The sequence below is a fragment of the Hippoglossus stenolepis genome, chromosome 7, assembly GCF_022539355.2.
Source record: "Hippoglossus stenolepis isolate QCI-W04-F060 chromosome 7, HSTE1.2, whole genome shotgun sequence".
NCBI lineage: Eukaryota > Metazoa > Chordata > Actinopteri > Pleuronectiformes > Pleuronectidae > Hippoglossus > Hippoglossus stenolepis.
In genome coordinates, this window is record NC_061489.1 from 15413070 (window position 1) to 15436587 (window position 23518).

Sequence of the window (23518 nt, forward strand, 5' to 3'; positions counted from 1 at the left end):
ATGTTTACTTATGTAAATATGTAAGAGGCGCTGGACCAGATTTTGCTCTTACCTTCACCTTCTTTCTGTCCTTCACGCCCGGTAGCTTTCATTACTTCCCTATAGATAGTTCATCAGTTGTATCTGTTTCTCTTTACTTTCCCTCAAGCACCTGCTATGTTCCCTGTTTCTCCTCTTTCATTACCCTCGTCCTCGTTCTCTTTCTCTCCATCCCTCCACTCATCTTTAAAATATATCCTTCTTTCATACCTTTATTCCTCATCTCTTACTTTTTTGCAACTTTTCCATGTGTGTTCACCCAGTACTATGATTAGGACATTATCATGGGATCACTTCCTTCCTCTTTCCTATGAGACGTGATGTTACGATCCCATAATCTTTTCTATTAATCACAATATCAAGGCTTTGCGATTTGTTATCTCAATATTAGAATTACATCTCACATCTTCTGCGAGAATTTCTCATGGTAGGATATTATCTATCTGGTTTTAATAACACTCGTTAAAAATAATGAAATTAGATTAAAATAAAATAGAAAGACTACAGAGGCACATACTTGATTATCATGATCATTCCATCAGATACAACATGTCAACAAATCTGTTATTTATAACGCTTATCCTTTGAAGGTGGCAGGGAACTGGAGCCACTGGGCGAGGGGCGGGGTGCACCCTGGACAGGTCGCCAGCGTATCACAGGGCCAACATACAGAGACAAAATGCCATTCACCCTCACATGCACGCCTACGGACAACCTCACCCCAATCTGCATGTCTTTGGACTATGGGACTAAGTAAAAAAAACCTACGCAGGCAGGAGGAGAACATGCAAACTCCGGCCAAACCAGGATTCTTGCTGTAACACTAACCACTGCACCACTTTTAAAACACATCATGCACACTTTAACACAAACAATATTCTGTTTTGGCAACATTTAAAGGAGTAATGCATCTCAGTAATGTTGGTCACTGCACCACTTGTGTTTTCGTCCACGTGCCATGAGAAAACATCTGCATTTCATGTTTTGAACGAACCTGAGGGAGATCTCACTGCTTATTTGCAGCATTGATCATTTCTGCTGATTGTTGGCGGGGGAATCTGCCACTCTTATTCAGAAGGTGACATTTGTGACTGACTTGCTCAGGCAGGGATTTCATAACTCATGCGGGACATGTTTACTGTTGCCTTGTTGTTCTTTTTTCATTTTTTTCCTCTCAACCCACGACGTTATACAGCTGAGCTTGTCCTCCCTCTGTACTCTCCCTCCCACTCTCCTCTCCTTTCGTCTGACTTTTTTCCCTCAGTGTCGTTCCCCTCCCTCCCCCCCGCTGATCATCCTCTCTTCATCCCTCTTTCTCTCTCTTCTCCATCTGTCTCCAGTATTAGTTCACCAAGCTACTGTGACGGTTGTGCTTACGTGTGAGATATAGAGTGTGTGTGTGTGTGTGTGTGTGTGTGTGTGTGTGTGTGTGTGTGTGTGTGTGTGTGTGTGTGTGTGTGTGTGTGTAGATACGTTTCAGCTATGGTCATTTTAACCACTGACCCTAAAATCAGCTTTTCTTAGGGACACAGGTTTTGTCCCTAATTTGAGAAGCCGTCCACAATTAATTGTCATTAGTCTAAAATCTGTCCCCAGCAATAGTCTACGACACACACACACAAATACACACGCACACAAACACATATTAATGTGCAGACAGGGCTGGTGGATTAAGTAGGACAATGCGTCTGTAATCATAACTGTACTCTGCAAAGAGCCCGGTGATAATACCTCTGTGTGTTACCACCTAATCCCTCCCCCCACATGCTAAATTTGCCGTGTGCCACATGCTAATCCTTCCCTCTAGCACTCCTGACTTCCATTGTAATTAACAACTGCACAGCTCCACTGGATCACGCAGAGATAGAGAGGGGACTGGGGGAGAGGAAGGAGGTGGAGAGATTGATGAGAGAAAAAGTTTGCCAGGGGTGGAGGAAGTTGGAATGAAGGGGGATGGTAGAGTGCTGTGTGGGTGATGGGAGTTTTTTGATGTAAGTTAGAGAAGGATTACTGTGATCAAAGCAGTCGTTGTGTATTAAGTTTTAATTTGCATCTGTTTGCTGTGTCACTGCGATTGAATAACAATGCAATGGATTACAAGTGCATGCTGGGCAGGAATCACTAAGACAGTATGGACTTGGGTGTTGGTCTTATACATACAATTAAATATTCCTTTTAGTTTTAAATGACTGAATATTGCGCCTGCATGCTGAATGTATTTTAAACCATATTGTGGAAAGCAGATGTGAGGAACTGCAGCCAATTCTACTGATGGTCCCATTTCCATAACAACACAAGAGTTAAGGCGTAATTTCACTTGTCACTACTCTGAGTTGGTGCAGAGAAACCAGTGCTGGCCCAGTGAAGATGGCTCGAAAGAACATTGTCATCACCAGCTTTGAATCAATTCAAACTGTGATGAAATACAAACTACTGCTGGGTAATACAGGCCCATATCCCAGCAGAGTTGTTTTTTGAAAAAATAAAATGTTTTTAAAGCAGGGAAATAAAATCTGCAAAGAGAATAATAAAAAGTACGATTCCAAGAAAAGATGCGACTTGCAAATTATCATATTGTATCATCATGTTTAATCTTCTCAGAAACAATGTATATCAGATTAGTTTAAGCATGACAGGGATGACTCAACATGACTGCTACACACCTGTCCTCTGCAAATTCAATGTTACTATGTCACATAAATAGTTTGCAAAAATGTTTTATGGTCACAAGTCATCGGCTTGGTTCCAGCTCTTTTTTTTATTATAAAGATATTCTGAAGTTTCAATGGAGAGAATGAATGGGAAATTTACTTCTGGAGCCAGAGACACTCTAAAAGTGGGTGGTCACTGTTACGCTTTATATTGTGAATTTAAATTGGTCATTAGAGTTGTTTAAATTGAAGTTAGAATTTATAATAAAAATCGACAACCCTAAAACTGAACCATCAGTTTATTCACGATGATGATCCATTGGGTTATCTACTCAGATACTAGAATGTCCACTATCACTTTCTCCAATATTTCAATTCTTTCCTTAATCCGTTTTGCCTTCGTCATCCCTCCCCTCCCAACGTCTCCATATAAGTTAATCATGTCACGTTAGGATTTCTGACATCCCTCCTGTGCTTCCTCTCCTTGACTCTTTTCTGATTTCCCTGTTACATTTATATTCATCTCCTCCTGACCTCCTACAGGCTGTACGAGGGGAAAGAGCAGGAAGAGTTTGAGGATTCGCTGAGGAGGCTCTTTGAGTCCATCAACAGCCTGATGAAAACCGACTACACCACCACTCTGCTGCTCAGGGTAAGCACACACACTCGCCCTGCACCTATGTAGACTACACCACTGTTTACTCCTCTTTACATTTTCTCACCTTTATCGTCACCTCTCTTCTGCTTCCTCCCTCCTCTTCTTCCTCCTCCTCATGCTCCCATGCCATGTTTCCGACTGCATTAGCATTCCGCAGCGTGATCTCTTCCTCTTGTTCTCCCTTCTCGCTACAAAGCAGGCTTACAAACAGTGGGAGTCACTGAAAGTTACGAAGACAGACAAGGAGCCCTGTGAAAAATAAAATGGATCCTTTCACTCAGTTCTGATGAGAGCCCCCTTGTCACCTTCTATTAAACAACTGTGTGTGTGTGTGGGTGTGTGTGTCTGCTTGTCATCAGGTTGCCGCTCTGAAGTACCTGCCAACAGTCCTGCATGATGTTGAGAAAGTGTTTGATCCCAAGCTCCTCAGGTAAGCCACAAAATGTGTCCTTACAACCATAGAAAGACATGCGCACACACACACATGACTGTCTTTCTACAGTGCAGTGTTTCTATGATGCATTCCCATGTCCTAACCATCACAACTTAACATTTCATACCTTAAAATGTCTGGTACAAGGTCCGAACCAAGGTTCATGTCTTTGTTACATTGTTTACATTTGATCCAGTTAGTTTTGGTTTCACATTGGACTTTAGGGAGCACAATAAAGATTCTTTAAATGACATATGAACATCCTGTCGCCATCATCTACATGGGCTGCATCGTATACACCTATACTTGATGTTGGGGTGTTCTCCATTCAGTGGGTAGAAAGTAAATGAACCGGTTCATTGTGTTAATCATGTTATTACTACGAGCATCACCAGCTTCAGGTGCTGTACTCAACCTTAGATCAAATGCAACAAATGTTACATCATTCAAACATTGTAGAATCCCAGAGTCCAATGGCCATCGTCTGATGACGAGTTAGCCGCTATGGGCAACGGCCAATGGGGCCTCAGGTATAGACAGCAGATATCCGGCCAAGACCCCGTCTGTACACTGTTTACAAGTTCTGACAAGTTCACGAGTCAACTTTTTGTAGGTGTGCAACCAAAGCCTGCTCATATGTGATTGGTCAAACTAGAAAAGACAACCAGAAGACTTCCTGTTCCAAAATCGTGTCCCTCTCCTACAGATTCTGCACATTCACAGGCAGAATCTGTGTAAAGAGATTTAACATTATATGGTCAGAGGTGATATTGTTAGAGTCGAAGACTGCAAGCAGTCCTGTGAGCCAGGGCAACACTTCGTCACACTGCAAATGAATAGGATCGTGGTTTAGTCTGATCCGGCCCTAGATCACTTTATTTGGTCAGATAAAATTAGTTTCTGATGGACCGTGGTCTAAGGCACCTTTCACACCCGTCATTTTGGTTATGGACTTTACCCAAACCTTGACCTTTGAAGATGTAAAAACCGGTCACAGGGGTTTGGTAACAAAATTGGTTTTAAAACCTACAAGGACATGGAGACACAGACACACACATTCACACTCGCACCTTACCCTTGGTGTAATTGAGGGACACAGGCAGAGAGGATGTATGGCTGCTCAGCTTAACTTTTCCTGTTGGCTCGTGTTCAGTGACCCTCATACCTTTTGTCCTCCACTCCCTACATCCTGGCAGAGGCACACACACACACACACACACACACAAATACTCACACACACACACACTCTGCAGCTCCTCCATGTGCCCCTGCGTGAACTGACAATTGGCAATTTCTACAAAACCACCAAACAAAACCCATTTGAACGTCCTCTCTTAGCTTGATTCACAGCCTCCTGAACTGCAAAGCAACTCTGAATGGCTTGTTTAACCTCTCCCTGACCCAGAATCCCACTTACACTATCCTGCTCAGCTCAGAAAAGGTCCTCAGTGCTCATACTTGACCAGTCGGTGGAGATTTTTATTTGTTATTTTTTGTAAACTCGAAATTGCAGGAACTTTTATTTGCAATCCCACAAACAAACACGGAACCAATGTCTCGGCCTGACCTCGTTACTTTACAGAAAGAGGACGTTAATTGACATTTTCTTGACTCGCCACGTTCCGTTTTAAACACCATCATCCTCATAACTTCTCTTCTCACCTTTCTGTGACCTACGTGGGCTTCTGTGTGTCCATGTGTGCGTTTGAGGATTATCCACATCTGCCAGTTCAGTCCCCCAAAGGGGCTCAGTGTCAACGTGGCTCTACCTGCAACACCTGCCGCCGCGCCCCCGCGCAAACACACACATGCAAAGTAGAAAGGCGACAGGGGGCAGAGAGTTAAAAATCAGCGCGCATATTCTCCCTCTCCCTCATTTATTTTCCCCCTGATTCAAACACTCGCTCACCTTTACTGTCTGCACGTAACTTGCACAATTAATAGCCGAGTCATCTGAACTTTTCAAATGAGGTCTTTTGCTTTGTGAGTCACAACCACAGTGCAGGAGGTGGACATCAAAGCTTTGTCTTATCTCCTCCTCTACCCTCACATTGCTGCCCCATGTAAACCCCCCCCCCCCTGCAGTGTGGTCCACCGAGTGGTACGTGCGCAGACATTAGTAGCCATGCATGAGTCCTCTGCGTGTCCACTGGGTGTAGCTTGACATTTTGGGTTTTAATTAGATTCGGCTCCGATGATTAGAGGGCCCGAATCGTCTGCACCCGAGCACCTGCGACACAACCTGCTCTCGTGCCAGCTCACAAACTTCTAAAGTCACACACAAACATTGTCGTTGTTGGAGAAGAGGGGGTGCGTATCATTCTTTCATTAGTAGTTCTACCGCAGCATATAATTCATAATTTAAGGAGACAAAGACAAAGTAAAAGAAAATGCAGAGAGATTTGTTTTCATCATACTCTGACATTCAATCTTTCTAAGTGGCGTCAGTGCTTGGAACCAGACTGTTTACTTATTCTAAAATTGAATTTTGGACAAGGACTGAGTCAAACCTGTGTCTTTATTTAAGCATCTTTAGGCTTTGGATAGTTTATTTAATGCATTATACATGGCACTCTGATGCAGTCACTGCTTTTAGTGGTTGTAGAGTCTACAAATTTAAGAGAGAGATGTTTAAAGTTGGACTTATTGGTTTTGCATTTTCAATCTTTAATTATTTTACTGTGGGAACAATCGTCCATCCATCCATTATCTGAAGCTCTTATCCTTTTGAGGGTCCCGTGGAGGCTGAAGCCAATCCCAGCTGACAGGGCACGAGGTGGGGTACACCCTGGAGAGGTCGCCAGCGTATCCCAGAGCTGACAAATGGAGACGAACAACCAGTCATGCGCCCACGGGCAATTTAGATTTATCGATTAAGGTGCATGTCTTTGGGCTGTGGGCGGAAGCTGAAGAAACCAGAGACAAACCACGCAGACACTGGGAGAACAAGCTTGAACCCACAAGCCTCTTGCTGCATTAGAGTTTTTTTTTTTATTCAAAATACATGCAATAATCTGTAGAAAATTATTGACTCTGCTATCCTTAATGCTCATTTTCAAACCACACCTGTTGCTTTTCCCATGTAATCCATCCACTCCTTCTATAATATATACCGCTTATCCTTTTGAGGGTCCCGGGGGGAGCTGGAGCCAATCCCAGCTGACATTGGGGGAGGCAAATAACCATTCACTCTCACATTCTCATTACAATCAATTAAGGGTCTCCATTGAACCTAACCCCAATGTGCATGTCTTTTTACTGTGGGAGGAAAGACTGAGTACCCTGAGAAAACCCACACAAGCACGGGGAGAATGTGCAAAGTCCACACAGGAGGAACCAGGATTCAAACCAGGAACATTCTTGTTTGGCAAGAGTGCTAACCGCTGCTCCACTGTGCCGCAGGAATAATCAGAGCAGGAGATTTTCAGAACACACGCAGTCATCTGTGCCAAAATTATTCTCGGAATAATCATGCCGCTCATTTTCAAACAACACCTGTTGCTTCTCCCGTGTAATCGTCCCGCTGATTATTAATTCATGCTCCCCTCTGCTTCCTCTCCCCAGTCAGCTGCTGCACGACTTCTATTCCTGCATCCCCCCCGAGAAACTGCAGAAACAGAAGGTGGCCTCCATGACTGAAATCGTGAGCAGCCGACTCTTCCAGAAACAAGGTGTGCACATTTTCTCTAATTGCAGGCCTCGGCCCTGGACTAATAGCAGAGCCGACGGTTTATGTGAAGACTTAATCTCAGATGTGCACAGTATCAGACGGCCGCCGCGCCATCCTGTGTGAAATCCTGCAGAGCATTAGTTGCATCTCACTTAAAGGTTGAGATCGCATTAAAAGGTCTGTTATACACGGAGTAATTTGAGCAGGGCGGACAGCTGCTCCTGTGACTACCCATGTATTATGCTCTAAAGGATTTGTCTTTTTTACAGCACAGTGGATAAAAAGTGTGCTGCTGCTAATACAGCGAACATAATGTTCTGTTCCCTGTGGGGCAATCCAGTAAAGCACTCTGGTTAAAAGCATCAGCAAAATGGTTAAACGGCAAACTGGTGTTTATGCATTCATGCTTCTGATTTGGTTCACTGAGATGTAGAAACATCAAATCAAATCAAATTTCTTAATACAGTTTAGAGCGGACTTGATGTGACACATTAAATAACTAGAATGAGAGAGCGAATACCGCTAAGGCCCAACAGTCCCCTTCAATTCATTCACGCTGCAACAAATGTCACACTCTCATAGTCCCCTAAATATTCTTGATAAAGGTGATTGAATGAGACCTGAATTGTTCTGTAGCGAGATAAAATATACAAATGTAAAAAACAAAACAAAACAAAAAACCAAGCTCACAATGTTAAAGAAAGTGGGGGGAAAAAATCCGGAGTCCATTAATTTGTCCTGATTCAGTGCCAAAATTGAATTGTTTTTTTCTTGGCCCGTGTACCGTTCTTTACTGAGTCTCATGAAAAATCTTTTTCTGTGGTTTTTTCGTGATCTTGCTGGCAAACAAACAAACACACTAGAATGAGACTCAGTGGAGAGCACATCTCTGCCAAGGCCACCGGTTTTTATTTGGATCTGCACCACATTGCACAAACTCCTATATATCAATCCCATGAACATGTCTTTTTCAAAATTAAGATCAAATAATTTACTGAGAAATCTGAAAAAACGCTATAACTCACAATATTGAATAAATATTAAAGGAACTGTGTATCCACGTCCAGATCCAAACCTGCACCAAAATATAATGAATTCCTTTTACACATACCGGAACTTTTTGCTTTAATCTTGCTTGCAACAAACAAACAAACAACCAACAAATGGACAGGGGTTAAAACACAACCTTCATGGCTCGAGGGTTATCACTATCAATTTTGAATATTAATCCAAATTATTCTATTATATATTTGTTACAACATTTCTAAAGCTAAAATGAAGCCAACATTATAACGATTTTTTTTCTTCAGCTAGAATTCAAACAAACAAAACAATCTTCTACTGGGATAAAGGAAACCGTATTGTTATTTGACGTTGACGCTGTAACACACAATTACTGCTCTGCTTTGTTCACCTCCTCTGACATTACAATCAGTGCATTCAGATACCATCTTATTACAATCAGCACAAGTGTCTCCTGTTAATGTTTACCTCCGCCGGTGGTAAAGGTCACTTCCTGGAGACGAGCAGCCTCGAGGCTAAAACATCATCGACCCAAACAGATATTTTATCGGACTTCTGATGGTTTTCTTTTGTCCTTGTGCTGTTGACATTCCCTCGGCGCCCTCAGCGAAAATATCTTATTGCAAACAGAAAATTACTAGATTCTTCTTCTCTCGGTATTTGGGCTGAATATAGAGAAAGATAAGTTTAGTCATACCTGTATGAACTGCCAGTGTTTGAGTCTGATAAGACAGAAGTGTTTTCAGGCTGCTGCAGCTTGACTGTCGTGAATGTGTCACTTTTTTCACTCCGTGAACATGATACGTGTACATGATTTTCTCCGGATATGTCCGGGGACACATCATTTAGTCTTTACTGTAGCTTTAAAGTGCACCACACATCAGTGAGGACACACGCCTCACCAGTCTGAGTTCACCCCCCTCCCTCCTCTGCTGAGACCAATTACTTCTGTCTAATTTGCTTGTAGTGGGCTGATAAGTGTTGGTTTCCCCAGCAGAGGCGATGGATAGAGTGGGCTAATGTTGCACTACTCTATAATACAGACTTTATCATCTGGAGGCTCGTAATTGAGCTTCTGCAGTAACAAACTGAGGACTTGGAAATAGACTGTCAGAGAATGTGAGCCTCTGCCATAGACACTGAAGATGCCCCACTGTGTGCATGAATGCATTCTCACACACAACCTGCAAACACATTTGTCTGTATATGTTTCAGAGTGTGGCTGATGCTGCCATATCTGGGGGTGAGTGTATTTGTGCATTTCGGTGTTTGTGCAGTGGGGTATTCTTAAGAGGTGTGTGCAGTGGCTGTAGTGTTTATTCCTCGGTGTACAGCAGCGGGGCCTCGCTCATCAGTCAGTCGCTGCCAACACAAGCCGCTAGCCGGCCCGGGATACGGACCTTTTGGTATTGATCCTGGCTCCAGTGATTGATTCCCCGGGGGATGAGACGACAGGCTCGGCCCTCCGGCTGGCTGACAACACGCTCAGAGTTACACCGTCACCGGGAAAGCAGCGGGTGGAGGGAAGAGAGCAATGAAAGTGAGAGGAAAGGGACTGATGGGAACAACAGGTAGAAAAGGAGAGAGCAGGCTATAGAGAGAAGATCCCTCAGTGTACGACAAACACTATTTTTTTTAATTCTCTTGTTGTGTCTCAGTGCTTTTTGTTTTATCATTCATCTGCTTTGGCATGATACACCTGTGTACTTTTGTGCCTTCCATGTGTGATGTGCCTTTGTCCATGTTTCCATATAAGTCATAAAGTATATGTTTATTAATTATTCATGCATTAGTCTATGCATGTACCTCTGTGTTTTATATGTGTGTGTAAATGTTGTTTCTCTGTTTTTGTGCGGGACTGCAGATAAAAGCATGCGCAGCTCATTCTGGCACATGTTGGACTTACGCACAGGTGCATTGTCCCCATTTAAATATATAAACATAAACAATTTTGTGAGGCAAAGCATTGGAAATTACAGTTTACGACTTTTCGAAAAAATTAAGAGGGTTGGGTGAATGGATTGGAAAGATAACTGATAATGGGATAGATCGAAAAAGGGATTTGAGAAAAATAGAGAGGAAAGAAGAGGTAGATGGGGAGGTGCTGAATGAAGGTAAAACAGCCTGGAGGGGAAGTGGAAAGTAAAAAGAGAATTAGTGGGAGAAGGGGAGAAATGGGCCTTGTTTTGCTATCAAACAGCCCAGCAGTGATTAAAGTTTAAGGCCTGCTCACTCTAAATCTGTCAGCAAACCTGCATAATGTTTACCAGCGACATTTAGCCCCTCCTTCTCCTCTCATTCTCCCACCATCCGCTGGGAGAGGAGGACTTATTTATTTATTTCTGCTTATTTATTTCTTCATCTATACACCGGTCCATTCCATCTCCCTCCCCACCTCAGCAAATGAGGGCTGACACTCGGATTAATTGAGACGCATTTTAGCATTGGGATGCTAATCAAGGGGCTTGTCTGTGCTCCGGTGCCGTTCGTCCAGGAGGCGGAAATTTGCAGCAGAGCGGAATTGCGAATTTATAACGGGTAATGGCCCCCGGTGTCCGATCACTGCACTGCAATACACATTTAATAACCCCAGCTGTCTGTCTGAGCGTCTCCAGGGAGAAATGTCAAGCCACTGACAGTGAAGCAGAGGCTAGCTGATGGAAGGGAATAGTGTGTGTGTGTGTGTGTGTGTGTGTGTGTGTGTGTGTGTGTGTGTGTGTGTGTGTGTGTGTGTGTGTGTGTGTGTGTGTGTGTGTGTGTGTGTGTGTGTGAGAGTGACATTGTAAGACAGTAGATGCCTTGCTAGCTCATGTTTGACAGAAAGTGAGATTGAACAATTTAACAGGTCGTTGGTTTTGTTTTTACTGTATTAAAAGAAAAAAAATGTAATTCATTGGCCTCCATTTGACGATAAAAAAGTCGTTTATACAAAACTAGATCATTAACGTACAATATCATAATGTAGATACTTTGTATTTTACCTTATTGGTTTTGATTCATTTCCTCCCTAATGAGTGAATGCGTTGGCTCCACATATTTTTCCTAAGATACTGTAACCAGAAGGTTTTTCTGGGCTGTTGATATTTTATAGTCACATTATTTAAATAGCAAAGCCGATCACGTTCAAAGACGCCTCACATTTTCTTTCTTGAGGCTGGGAAGACTGATTGAGTGATTGACTTGAAAAACTACCTGGTCTGAAGTCAGTGTTTCACTTGTTATTTTAATGGCACATTATTAAGATAACAATATTCACTTACCTCGGCAGGTAATTGCATACACTCTTCTTGTTAACACAGGGACTTGCAGCGGTAATGATGAAGATAACTGTCTATTTGACTAATTGGGACATGTAGGTATAAACAGACCTCTTTCCACTGAGGCGTTATGCACTATGACTGTTTAATTTAAGTGGATTTGCTCCTCTCTGAGAAAAACATGGTTATATTTTGGTGAAAATCAGCAAACAACAGGAAACAAGAAGTCCTTAAAGATTTCAGTCCTGGCTACAATTTGGCGACAGTTCACAGAGTTCAGGGGACAGCAAAATAAACTTTTTTCATTTGATAAATAATTGGACCTTTTTTTCCAGATTTTTGTGAGCAGCCGTGATTTGATTTAATGCTGCACACCACGAGCCTTACGCCTGCAGCTCTGCTTCTTACAGCTCACTGTGGCGTCTTCTTCTTAGAGTTTCTTCATGCACACAAATATAAAAGAAAGAAGTACTCACAAAATGATAAATGACTGAAAACACCCCTGCTCAATGAGCTTGTTTAATTTCCTTTCTAAAATGCCATCGCACCCACAAAGATGAGAGCTGACTTCAGGCTTGTCAGAATAGAATAGACTTGAATACACGGGGAGTGAGAAACAAATTTCCAGTTTCATTATTTCTTTTTATTTATAATTTGAAACTCAGAATTGCAAGTCACATGCCTTGTTTGCAGTTGTTGACAGAAGTCAGTGGCCCCTGAGTTTCTGCAGTGAGTTTGCCTCCATATCAGCTGCAGGATATCTGAGTCTTCAAATCAATTGAAGAGGGTCGACACAATTTGATCCGATCAACCAGAAAAAAACATCAGAACATCTGAAATCCTCCTCCTGCAGCCTCAATACTACTGCCAACAGGATTTTACAGAATTGTCTCTAATTGCATGGCCTCAGATCTTTTACAAATCCTCGACATGTTTCTTCTTCCAGGTGAATTGACTTGAGAATAGTGCTGTTGGTTTAAAAGCACTGAACGGTTTAGGGCCAAAAAACATATCTCTGATCTGCTGCCGAGTTCTGAACCATCCAAACGCCTCAGGTCCGCTCTCGGTCCCCAGAGTCAAAATTAAACATGGAGAGGCAGCGTTCAGTTTTTATGCTCCACATATCCGGAACAAGCTTCCAGAGAGCAGCTGGTCCGCTGTAACTCTCGGTTCTTTTAAATCGAGAAGGCAAACTTTACTTTTTGCCACGGCCTTTTATCTGATTTCAAACTGATCTCAAAACATGCAAAAGGGGTCTGTTGTCTTGTTTTGTACATATACTTACTTAATCGTAGTAAGTGCTAAACTCACTGACTTACAATACATTTCCTGCGACTACTTCACAATAAAAATGTTTTTAATGTGAAGCTGCACCAGTAGGAAATGTGTGGTTTGCATTGACAGTAACTCAATACAGCATTTGTTTAATGGGAATGTAGTCAAAGGGACGCAGTTACTACTGAAGACGCTGAATATATACAAACTTTGCAGTACTTTTATTTTTGCAATACTATTACTTTTGTACGCTATTAACGAATCAAGACTGATGAGAGTTTGCCTCTTTAACTACTGTAATGTATGTAAGATATGTAATCTACGTTACATACTTGCTTATACAGTTGTTTTTTGCTTCCTATGAGGAAAATAGATGCTATGCTTGTATTGAGGTCCTGTCCCATTGTCCCATGTGTTTGTGTGTGTTCATCCAAAACTGTGATTTTTGTTTGTCTATGTATTTGTTTTTCTGGTTGCATACATGAGCAGTATTTGAAGGGATTTATTTTTTTCTTCGCTCACTCAAAAATACCCCTGATTTATTCAGCATACGGCCCCCGGATTAGGGGCCTTGGCAAGAACATACTGCGTACACACACACACACACAAACACATACAACGCACGCATACGCATAAGCTGGCGCACATGCACAGATACACATGTGCATCCTGTCACGTGGGTTAATCTGGTTTTGAGACCAAATTAAATTTACCAGGCGCATTATGGCTTAATTTAGGCAAATTATAATGCCATCAGGCAATCACTGGGACAGATTGAGAGCATCCACGCTGGCAGGACGAGAGGTCAGGGAGAGCAAAGAGCAGAGGGACAGCGGGATGAGTCTGTCATTTTGTTTGCCCACTCATTTCCCAAAGCTGGTCAAAGTCCCTGATTCAATCCACTAACCCTCTTCTCCGCTGGGCCGCCATTTCCCCTTGTCCATCTGTACAGCTGGAGAAAAAGGCTGCTGTCGTGTCACTCGTCTTGTAGTTCACAATAAACGGATTAAAAGAAACCCCAAGTGTTTCAGTGTAATTCGCTTGTAAGATTAACTGTTACGGCAAGGTATGTCTCGGCATAGGAATAACCCATGAGGCAGAAAATTAAAAAAAAACAAGCTGCTTGTGCCCTCTCTAGTGTAATTATTTTTTTTTATTTATCACAGTAATCCATATAAACATCAGAAATCTCATTACTTAAATTGCTGGCATTTTACTGCAACACTTTATACAGTATAATTGACCTTGTTCACACCCGTGCCTATATATCCTCCTGCTGTGATTACTTAACAGATGCATGTCGACGCTCGATCATTATGAATGAGTGATGTACTGTACAGTTATTATCGTCAGGATTTAATCAGTGCAGAGTGATCTTGGTTGTACGCACACTCTCCACCAATCAGCATTAGCGACGGGTCACTTTAGGCCCCAGATACAGTGAATGTGGTTTTCTACATCTGGCTTCCGAGAGAGCTTTAAAAGACAAAGATATAGACTATCAATCAAGATGTAACGCCTTTACTTGTGTGTCAACATCTTTAACGACATAAGAGCAGTGTCTTTTGGAAATGGGCCTGTTAAGAATGGGGTGTTTGCTTGGCCTGTGATTGTGCTGGTGGGCAGCCGCGGCAAGTAAAGACCAGTCCGCAGAACCCTGAAGCCGCGCCACCGCTGCTGCTGAAGGAGCTGCTCGGTGGAGCTCGACCCAGCACGCAGCGTCCCCGAACAGGAGTGGCGGTTGCCGTTGTCATGAATGTGCTGTTGTCGTGATTGACAATGTCACTTAGGTTGATGAGGCCCAGCCTGTTATTTCAAAATGTATTCATATTAAACGTACCGCGTGTCCAAATTCACTCCAAAGTCAGCACTGCACTTCCTTGGGGCGATTGGATGGACGATTCTCGAGACGTGTGCCTCTCCATGTGTGATTAATGTGCGAGGGGTACCCTGAGAGTAATTGAGTGTTTGCATGCACCACAAGTGAACAGCATTTACTGTTTGTTGTAACCAAAGCAGCTGGAGATGCCGTGATAATGTCAAAGCAGACAGTTTTACAGCAGCTCAGGGTTCCGTGAGAGTGCATGCGTGTGGTTTGGTGATCCAGTAAGTGTCCATGTTCCCATTTTATAGACGTTTTAAGAGACCGACACATGAATCGTGAAATAATAAATATAAAATGTAATAGTCATACGGCTGCCGTGTATCTTCAAGCAGTCTTAAAGTGCCTCTCCGCTCCTCACCTCTCACGCTGATACATTATTACGTGAAGACTTGCATTACATTAGCCATCGTTACATCACATTAGGGTTCATGTCATGCCGTACTGTTAATGCAGTGAGATCATGCTCACGAACACCAGGCAAAAAGTGCTTGCTTTACCTGTCAGAGAATTATGAATTGAAATTGGGTCGGAAGCTGTGTGTGTGTGTGTGGGGGTCGGATATATGCTGTCAAGCACACGGTGCGGTGTTTGACAGCAGAGAAGCCATCTGCAAAAATGATTTTTGACTGTTGTTGTACAGCCTGACCCAAAATAGCTGTGCTGACTGTAGAGTTGTGAGTTGATGGTACCAGAAGGTTAATGAGAGGGGGGGTAGTTGTTGTCATTCAGTCTCTACGGGGATGTAGTTTGGGAGGTTGAGGATGAAACACAGGAAGAAAACAGGGATGGATGAGATGAATCGAGGAAAGAAGTGAATGGAGTTTTGTCACTTTGGGAAATGCCTCTGCCTCACTCTCTCCCACCATCTCATCTACAGTCTGATCCACGCTTGTGTCTCATGGGGAAATTAATGCAGACAGGGACGGGGACACAATGGTCATTGTATGAGTGTACTCGCCCATTCACTTGTTTGGTACTGATGCTTTAACGTTCACTCGGCTCAGGAGCATCCTGACAAAACAGCTTGGTGCTGTCAAAGGATGCACAGCTCTGTGGGCCGACTCTCAACCCAAGAGTGAATATCCAGCTGGGGTTCACCACCCTGGGACTCAGGTCGCTGAGGCAGTGATGAGGCTGTAGATGGGTTGTTTGAGATGAGAGATAAATTACTATAGCAGTCAGAGAAGATTGGGAATAATATTCTTATGTGATATGAATGAAGATTTACAGATTATATAATCTGAACAATACGAAACGATTTTAAAAGCTAAGATCAGATGTGTATAGACTTCATCAGAACCACAGCTTTTGAATGTTTCACTGTCCCATTAGAGGACACTGGGAGTAAGTCTGACCATCAGTCAAAGCAGTGGGCTGCTTCACCTCAAGGGATTCATGTAGCATTGATCTGCCTCGGTTTAATTGATCAAAACACCGTATCAGTAAATGTCATCAACAGACTAATTGGTCAATCACTTCAATAGTTGTGTGGAAGAGTGAGCAGCCAGGAGGTGTCAATCAGTGGGTGACTCACGAAGACGAGCGGAAAGATAATATACACGCCGTTTGAAACATGGGGCATAATAAGTGATTCGGCATCTAAAAAACAAAAGGGATTATCTGAGTAATAGTATCTTGGTATCCTTGCAGCAAATCTTTGTTTTTGCCGTAAACATGACAAACATGCCCAGATCTGCCTGGACAAATGAGCAAATATTAACATATACCTGGTGTTATTCCAGTTCTGTTCGGGATTGTCATGGACTGGTTTTCAGTGCATCCCTGATTTTTGCAGAGGATGTGGGTCTGTTGGCTTCATCAGGCAGTGACCTCCATTGTGCTCTGGAGCAGTTTGCAGCTGATTGTGAAGCAGTCGGGAGGAGAGTCAGCTCCTCCATTGGGAGGCCCTGGTTCTCTGATGGAAAACAGTAGATTCACCTCTCCGGGTTGGGGTTGGGTTGATGCCCCTGAAGGAGTTTAAGTATCTCTGGTTCTTGTGCACGGGGAGGATGAAGCACGAGACGAACAGGCGGGTCGGTGTGGCGTCGTAGAAATACAAGTGGCCGAAATTAGTTTTCTACGCGTTTGGGTGGCTGGGCTCATCGTAAGAGGGTGAGTTCACACATCAGGAGGGAGCTCGAAACTAGAACCACTGCTCCTTCCCATTGAAAGGGGACAGTTTAGGTGGTTGGGGCATCTACTCGGGATACTTCCTGGGCGCCATCGTTCAGAGGTTTGCCAGGCATGCCCAAATTGGAGGAGACCCCGGGGTAGACCCAGATCTTGCTGGTTGGATTACATATCCCATCTGAGTGGGTAACGCCTCAAGATCCCCCAGGAAGCGATGGAAATTGGGCTAGGGAGAAGGACGTCTGGGATACCCTACATGTCCGGCTACCTCCACTACCTGAGCCAGATAAGTGTAAGACAATGAATTGATGGATGGATAGTTGTTATTCATATACAGTAGTTCTTAGTTTCTTGCTGAAGTAAGTTTCCGTCTGCGTGTGTGTGCCTCTGTGTGTATGGTGTGAGGAAAAGCACCATGTACTGCGATTGTGTTTACTCTGGTTTTGCTGACAGTATTTGTTCTGTACCGGGTCTTATCAGCATCCCAGGAAAAACTCGGCGTTGAAAAGTATACTTTCAAAGATCATTGCCACTGTATATCACCATCACTCAGCAGGGCACTATCATCTGTAACTTATCGGCCTGTACTTTCCGGAGACCACTCATCCGCACAGGAGAGACAATTTTATGCAGTTCTATGAAAAAAATAATATTATCCTACTAAACCATTTCCAGACAGCTTTCTTGCTTTTACAAATCATGCGCGTCAAATATGTTTTATCACCGCACAAGATTAAACCAGCGATTTATTAAAAAAAGAGGGAGCGAGACAAGTGCAGACAGTCGGGCACGACCAATGTACAAATAGTAAATGCGGGGCTTTAAATTCCAAATGGTGTTTTAAGATGGACCAAGGGAAAAAGGGGAACAAGTAGGGAGGAAGATAAATGAAAGATGGCGTGAGAGTGGATGAGAGGATGACATCCAAAGTGACACGGAGGAATGAGAAACCTGCTGAGAGAGACATTTAGTCATCACAGGAGCAGGGAGACAGTTGGCTCGGTTCCAGCCCCGTCTCAACTCCCAGAGATTTACTCATCTCCGCGCCTCCAATCCTCCTCATTATCATCTGTTCTATCACTCCATCTTCCCCAAAGCAAAGGATGGCAACCAAAGGGAGGGGAGGGAGGGAGGGCTTGGAGAGAAAGAGAGGAAGACGTCCTCAGATTTATATGGGTCTTAGAAATTTGGAGCGCATCTCATTATCATGTGCTATAGTTTATTGTGCTTGGCTGTCAAATGAAAAAATATGAACAGGGAGAAGGGATGAGCTCGCTGCTGAGCCATCAAAGCTGCTCTCCACGGTGGCCTGCCAGCGCTGGCGGCTGTCTGCTCTTGGTAACCCAAACACATAGCCACACTCTCACACACACACACACGCACAGAGAGATTCCAGCTCTCACACATCAAACAGCGGCGAAACACCAAGTTGGAAACAAAAAGGACAAGTCACACTTGGGGACGTGGACGCACATCGGTATTACGAGTGTGAGATTAGGTCCAGGATGAAAAGACAGTTGGTGAATATAGATGAGTCCTCGAAGCTCTCTTGGTATGGGTTTTGAATATATGTCGTCACCTGTGTGTGTCTTTGTCTGCAAACGGTGGAGGCTAGATGAAAAAAAACTGCATCTTGATGTTTGCCCCAAGACCTTGATTTCCATTTGTCTGTCAGTATACGTGTTGCCAAAGCTTTCTTCTGCAGCATGGCTGAATTGATTTACTGCGCTGTTGCACCGCGGGCTGTTCCACACCAAATGCAACCAAGCTCGCTCAGGAGAGTGGAACCTAGAAACACAAGTGTGTAAAGGAACGTGAATGCTCATGAACATTTTGTTCTCACGTGTCTCTTTGAGTTTGCTGGTCCGTCCGTGCCGAACTGCGTCTTTTCCAACGGCATGAAAATGTTACGTTGAATTCTTTCATAGATCACATCAAACTTTCAAAACACTTGTGACAGCACAGAACTGTTGATTGGTTATTGATGCTTACTTTTACATTTCTTGTTATGTAAGGACAATAAATGTGAATCAAGATGGATGGTGTGGAAGCACACGTACAGAGTCAGCAAATAGGAAATCGGCTCCGCTCTTTCCCTCACAGTATTTGCTCCTGCAATATCTGTTTTAAATAGTCTGAGGGGAAATGCAGCCGGCATCCATCATGTTTAATTGCACCTCTGACTTGATCTACTGTGAGGAAGCATCATTTGTTTTTAGAAGGGGAAAAAAAGCTTCTCATTTGGGTGCAAGGATTGTTCTTTTCCCGCTCTTGTACAATCAGCCACGGTGCAGTGCCCTAGAGCAGGAAGTCCTTGAAATGGGAGGGATTTCAAATGTCCTCTTGAAGAACGACCTACACCTGCAGCACGCCATTGTAGCTGGTGTTCGTTACAAGACTGACAGCCCCCAGGACAATGGTGCAGTTCAAAGCCGTCTCTGAGAAGCCTACCACTCAGGCTGCAGCAGTGGATATTTACATTCTTGACTTTGTTCGAGGCCAAATGAGAGAAATACCTGTTAAGTTAAAGGCGCTGCTCCACATCAGGGACCCGACACGATCAACTAGTCTTGACGGAGCATTACCAAGGCAGCCTGTGCTTCATCACTATTGATGCTCATATCCAGGAGGCTCCAGAGGCGATTTGAAGGAGGGGCGACTCTAAGCGAGATCAAAACAGACAATATCCACCCGGACAGATCTGTGAAAGTCGAGGGACTCAAGAGAGGAGCAGGCTATTAAGATGCTTTTGGTCTCCTACATGTGTTCTGAATCTTAAGCTGAGAAGAAGCCGCTGACTAAACTAAAGGGTGTTTTAACCTGCATATACTGTAAATTCTCCCAGAAGAGTATGTCATTTCCATTAAAAGCAATGACAACATATTCTTCCAGTGTCAGCAGGTAGTTCATAGAGAGGTCAACCACAGGCAAGCGGATTGTCAGCAAGGACAAGAAGCTCAGTACATACAAAGTCTAAAGTTTCCCTTTCTGTTAGGAGCTTAACTCTCAATTCCACCTCAGTGATTTTTCTTGATTTCAGTTTTCTATGAATTGGAGCTTGAAAGATTAAATATTTTTCTAAATAATTGTAAATGCCGTAAAATGATCAAACATTAAAATATAAAAAATAGTAACCATAGAATAAAAGTTGTGATCTGTAAATCAATGTAACACGACAATAACGATTAAATTAAAGCCTTAATTGAATGTTAATTCATTTAATTATATGTAAACAATACAAAAATACACATTGTTTTCACAGTGTATATATCAGTTGTTATTGGCCAATATGAGCCTTTCGTTGACATATTCGTATCAGCGTTTATGCTTGATGATATGATAGATGATATGATAACTTTTATTTTAAAAGCAGATATATTGGTATTGAATAGTTATCCTCCCTAACATCTGTATCAACATCAGCCCCCAAAAATCTATATTGTTCGGGACAGTAAAAATACCTCCATAGTGACTAGTAACACAAGATAATTGCCAGTCAAGCCTTCTTCTTTACTAAAAGTGACAAAATACTCAACGTGCAGTAATTCAATGAGTGGAGCTTCAGTAAATGTATTGTTCCATCTTGCAGCACGTTCACATAAGGTCAGTGAGGCAAGACATAGACCTTGAAACCTGCTGTACTGTGGTTATTTTCCCATTCCGGCTGCCTCCTGACACAGTAAAAACAAAAAGCACACAGTATATTACACAGCTACATACCCGTTCAACCCCCCCCGTCTCCTCTCTAATTCACTTCCTCTACCCCTGAACATGTTGCAACCTCGCAGCATCAGCTGGGTTTGTTTCTTAAATCAATAGAAATAAAGAAGCAGGTGGCTTTGGGGTCATTCCACCGGGGGAATGGAGCGCTCCACAGTTTTAATGGCACATCCAGCTCCCGGAAGGCAGATGGATTAATTCTTCAGCTTGTGCGCACAAAAATACAGCTATAAAACACATTGTTTCCTCTGTGTGAAAGGACAAAAGATGATGAGTTTCTGCTGTGATGGATTAAACGGGTTTAGCAGGGCTTCCACTAAAACAAAGTATCTAAAACACCACTCTCCAAAGGCCACACACCTGCGGGCTTCTTTCAACACGTTTAATTTGTCTTTCGAAATGTTCACATTATAAAGTGTGATGTTTCAATTGCATGGTGCTAGGCTACAACTTTTGTTTTTCATCCGATCATTCCCAGCATTTGCTCATCCTCCCGTACCGGTCCAGACTCATCCTCCGTCTCCGTCTCCTCCCTCTGTGTCTCTGTGTCTCTGAGGGCGTCCAGTGACTCATCTGATTCCTCTGCATGTTAGTGTGATGGAGTGACTGTTGTGACGAGGGTCCACTCAGCAGGCGAGGAGGCTTGGATCAGTTAATAATGGAACTAACGAGCATCCGTCCAAATGAGCTTTTAATGGGCTCTGTCTACCTGCGGCTACAAGAGAGGGATGGGGTGAGGGAGGTTTGTGTCTGTTGGGGGGGGGTCAAGGAAGGCAACTGAAAGAAAACGAGAATGATAAGTTTTTCTTATATATATTTTTAAACTAGTTTGTATTGACTTTTTAAATTTGACCCTGTGTGTGTGATCCATAATCCAAAGCCAACAAAGGCAAATCTGCTGAACAGAAATCCTTTGAATTGCTGTTGAGATACAGTTGCCTATAAATATAATGTTATCAGCTTTAATTATTTAACTTCATCATAATCTGAAAGGCTGCTGATGCCTGAACACCACTGATGATAATCAGAGAAGGGTGGCCTTCTCAAAAATCAATGATTTGAATTGCCCCTAGCAGTGTGATGCATCATTAAATCATCAAATAAGAAAATATTACATGGTTTCAAAAGCCGAGTTATCAATACCTTCTCAATGAAGTCGAAGGTTTAGAAAGTTTTAAAAAACATATTTTGGTTTTGGCCCTGTTTTTATGTTCAGCCGCACAGGAAACCTTTGAACATATATTTAGAGAAACGGTTTTGAGTTTTAAATAAACGCTGAGAACAAAGACTGTTTTAATAGGTCTCGTGTGCTGCACTTAGAATAATGATGTGGGACAATAAATAAATGCATTCATCAATTTGAAAGTTCATGTTGTGCTTTGGAAAAAAGAAATCAAAGCCGAACTCTAAGAGCTGAGTCATTTGAATAAACTGCTGAGTCATGTCTGGCTTCTATCCCATCATTTTATTTAGTTTTTTAAGTTCAATAAGGTCATTGTTCAAACACTGGTTGATACATCGGTTATATTCACATTTCAAAGCAGGATCTCCCTAAGTATTCCATAAAATTATATCGGAGTCATTATAACCAATAATGAGCACATTGTTTCATCATACACCTTATGAGGACGACACCGTTCCAATCTGAACTTTACGACCGAGTAGGAAATAACTTTTGACAAGATAAATGACACTTTAAAAAAAAAGAAGCCGAACAGAATGTGAAGAAAAGATATTCACTCATGAAATTTATTAGACTGGTGGATTTCAGGAAATTGGGAACTGCTTAATGAAAACTGCTCAAATGGCACATCCTTTACTCTCTTCTGCTTTTTCTCCACTTTTTTCCCTGCAGTACATCTGCTGCTATACTCCTTTAGTGATTTCCTATGAATGACTTTGAACAACCCCCAGAGAAGAGCTGGGAACAATTAACACCCATAAAGGATTTGGAGAATAGTTAAGCACCGGTCCTCGAGACAAACTGAAACTTTTGAACCATTGTACTTTGTCTGGTTCCAGCGGTTTGGAGTGGTAACAAAGTGCTCTTTCACAAATTATCCTTCTGAAGGAGGTTTCAACTTTGCTCTCCCCAAAACCTGCCTGCATAACATTGTCTCCGCCAAAATGAAGTCCCGTGAAAGCTGCTTGTTGGACACAAACTCCACCAAAGAGCTTTAATCTTGCTCATTTATGCATTTGTCCTTGTAACTCGTCCAGTTTAGCTGCTGTTTCCCGCTGTAATGAGGCTTAAGATTGGCCTTTTTCATTACTGTGAGTGCGTCCCTGCAAACTTGTCCATTCCCTTCGAAAGCACAATGCTCCACTTTCCTTTTCCTGACAGTCACCTTCACCCTGACTGACCTGACAGGCATATTGCCAGAAAGGACCTTTTAAAGACATTTTAGTCTGTGGCGACCTGATAGACGAATGCCCTAAATAGATCCCCAGTTTGACTCCTCTCTCTCCCTGTCTCTCAACTATCACTATCTGATAAAGGCAAAAGGTCAAGAGATTGAACGCGAGCCTATCAGACAAGAGGCTGCCCACCCCCATTTGAAGGTTTTCTTTAAAAGAAGTAAATAACAGACCACTTCATCCAACGCTATCTCTACACTACTTTTTTCGTGCAGACTCTGAAGTTAAAAAAAAAAATCTGCCTCCTTTACTAAATGGTAAATGATCTGAATTCATGTTTTACTTATTTTTTACTCCAAGAGCTTTACAGAACAGTTTTGCCATTCACCCATATTCATTCCTACAGTGCATCTTTATGC

General features: G+C 42.8%; 1 protein-coding gene across 2 annotated transcripts in view; it reads left to right on the forward strand.

The window, feature by feature from the left end:
- Positions 1-23518, forward strand: part of LOC118112431 (dedicator of cytokinesis protein 2) — a 101591-nt gene that overhangs the window by 21089 nt on the left and 56984 nt on the right. For both annotated transcript variants that reach the window (XM_035161729.2, XM_035161730.2), the window contains 3 exons: positions 3234-3342; positions 3708-3778; positions 7346-7452. In XM_035161729.2, the coding sequence (XP_035017620.1) occupies positions 3234-3342; positions 3708-3778; positions 7346-7452 (287 nt within the window). The remainder of the gene's footprint in view (positions 1-3233; positions 3343-3707; positions 3779-7345; positions 7453-23518) is intronic.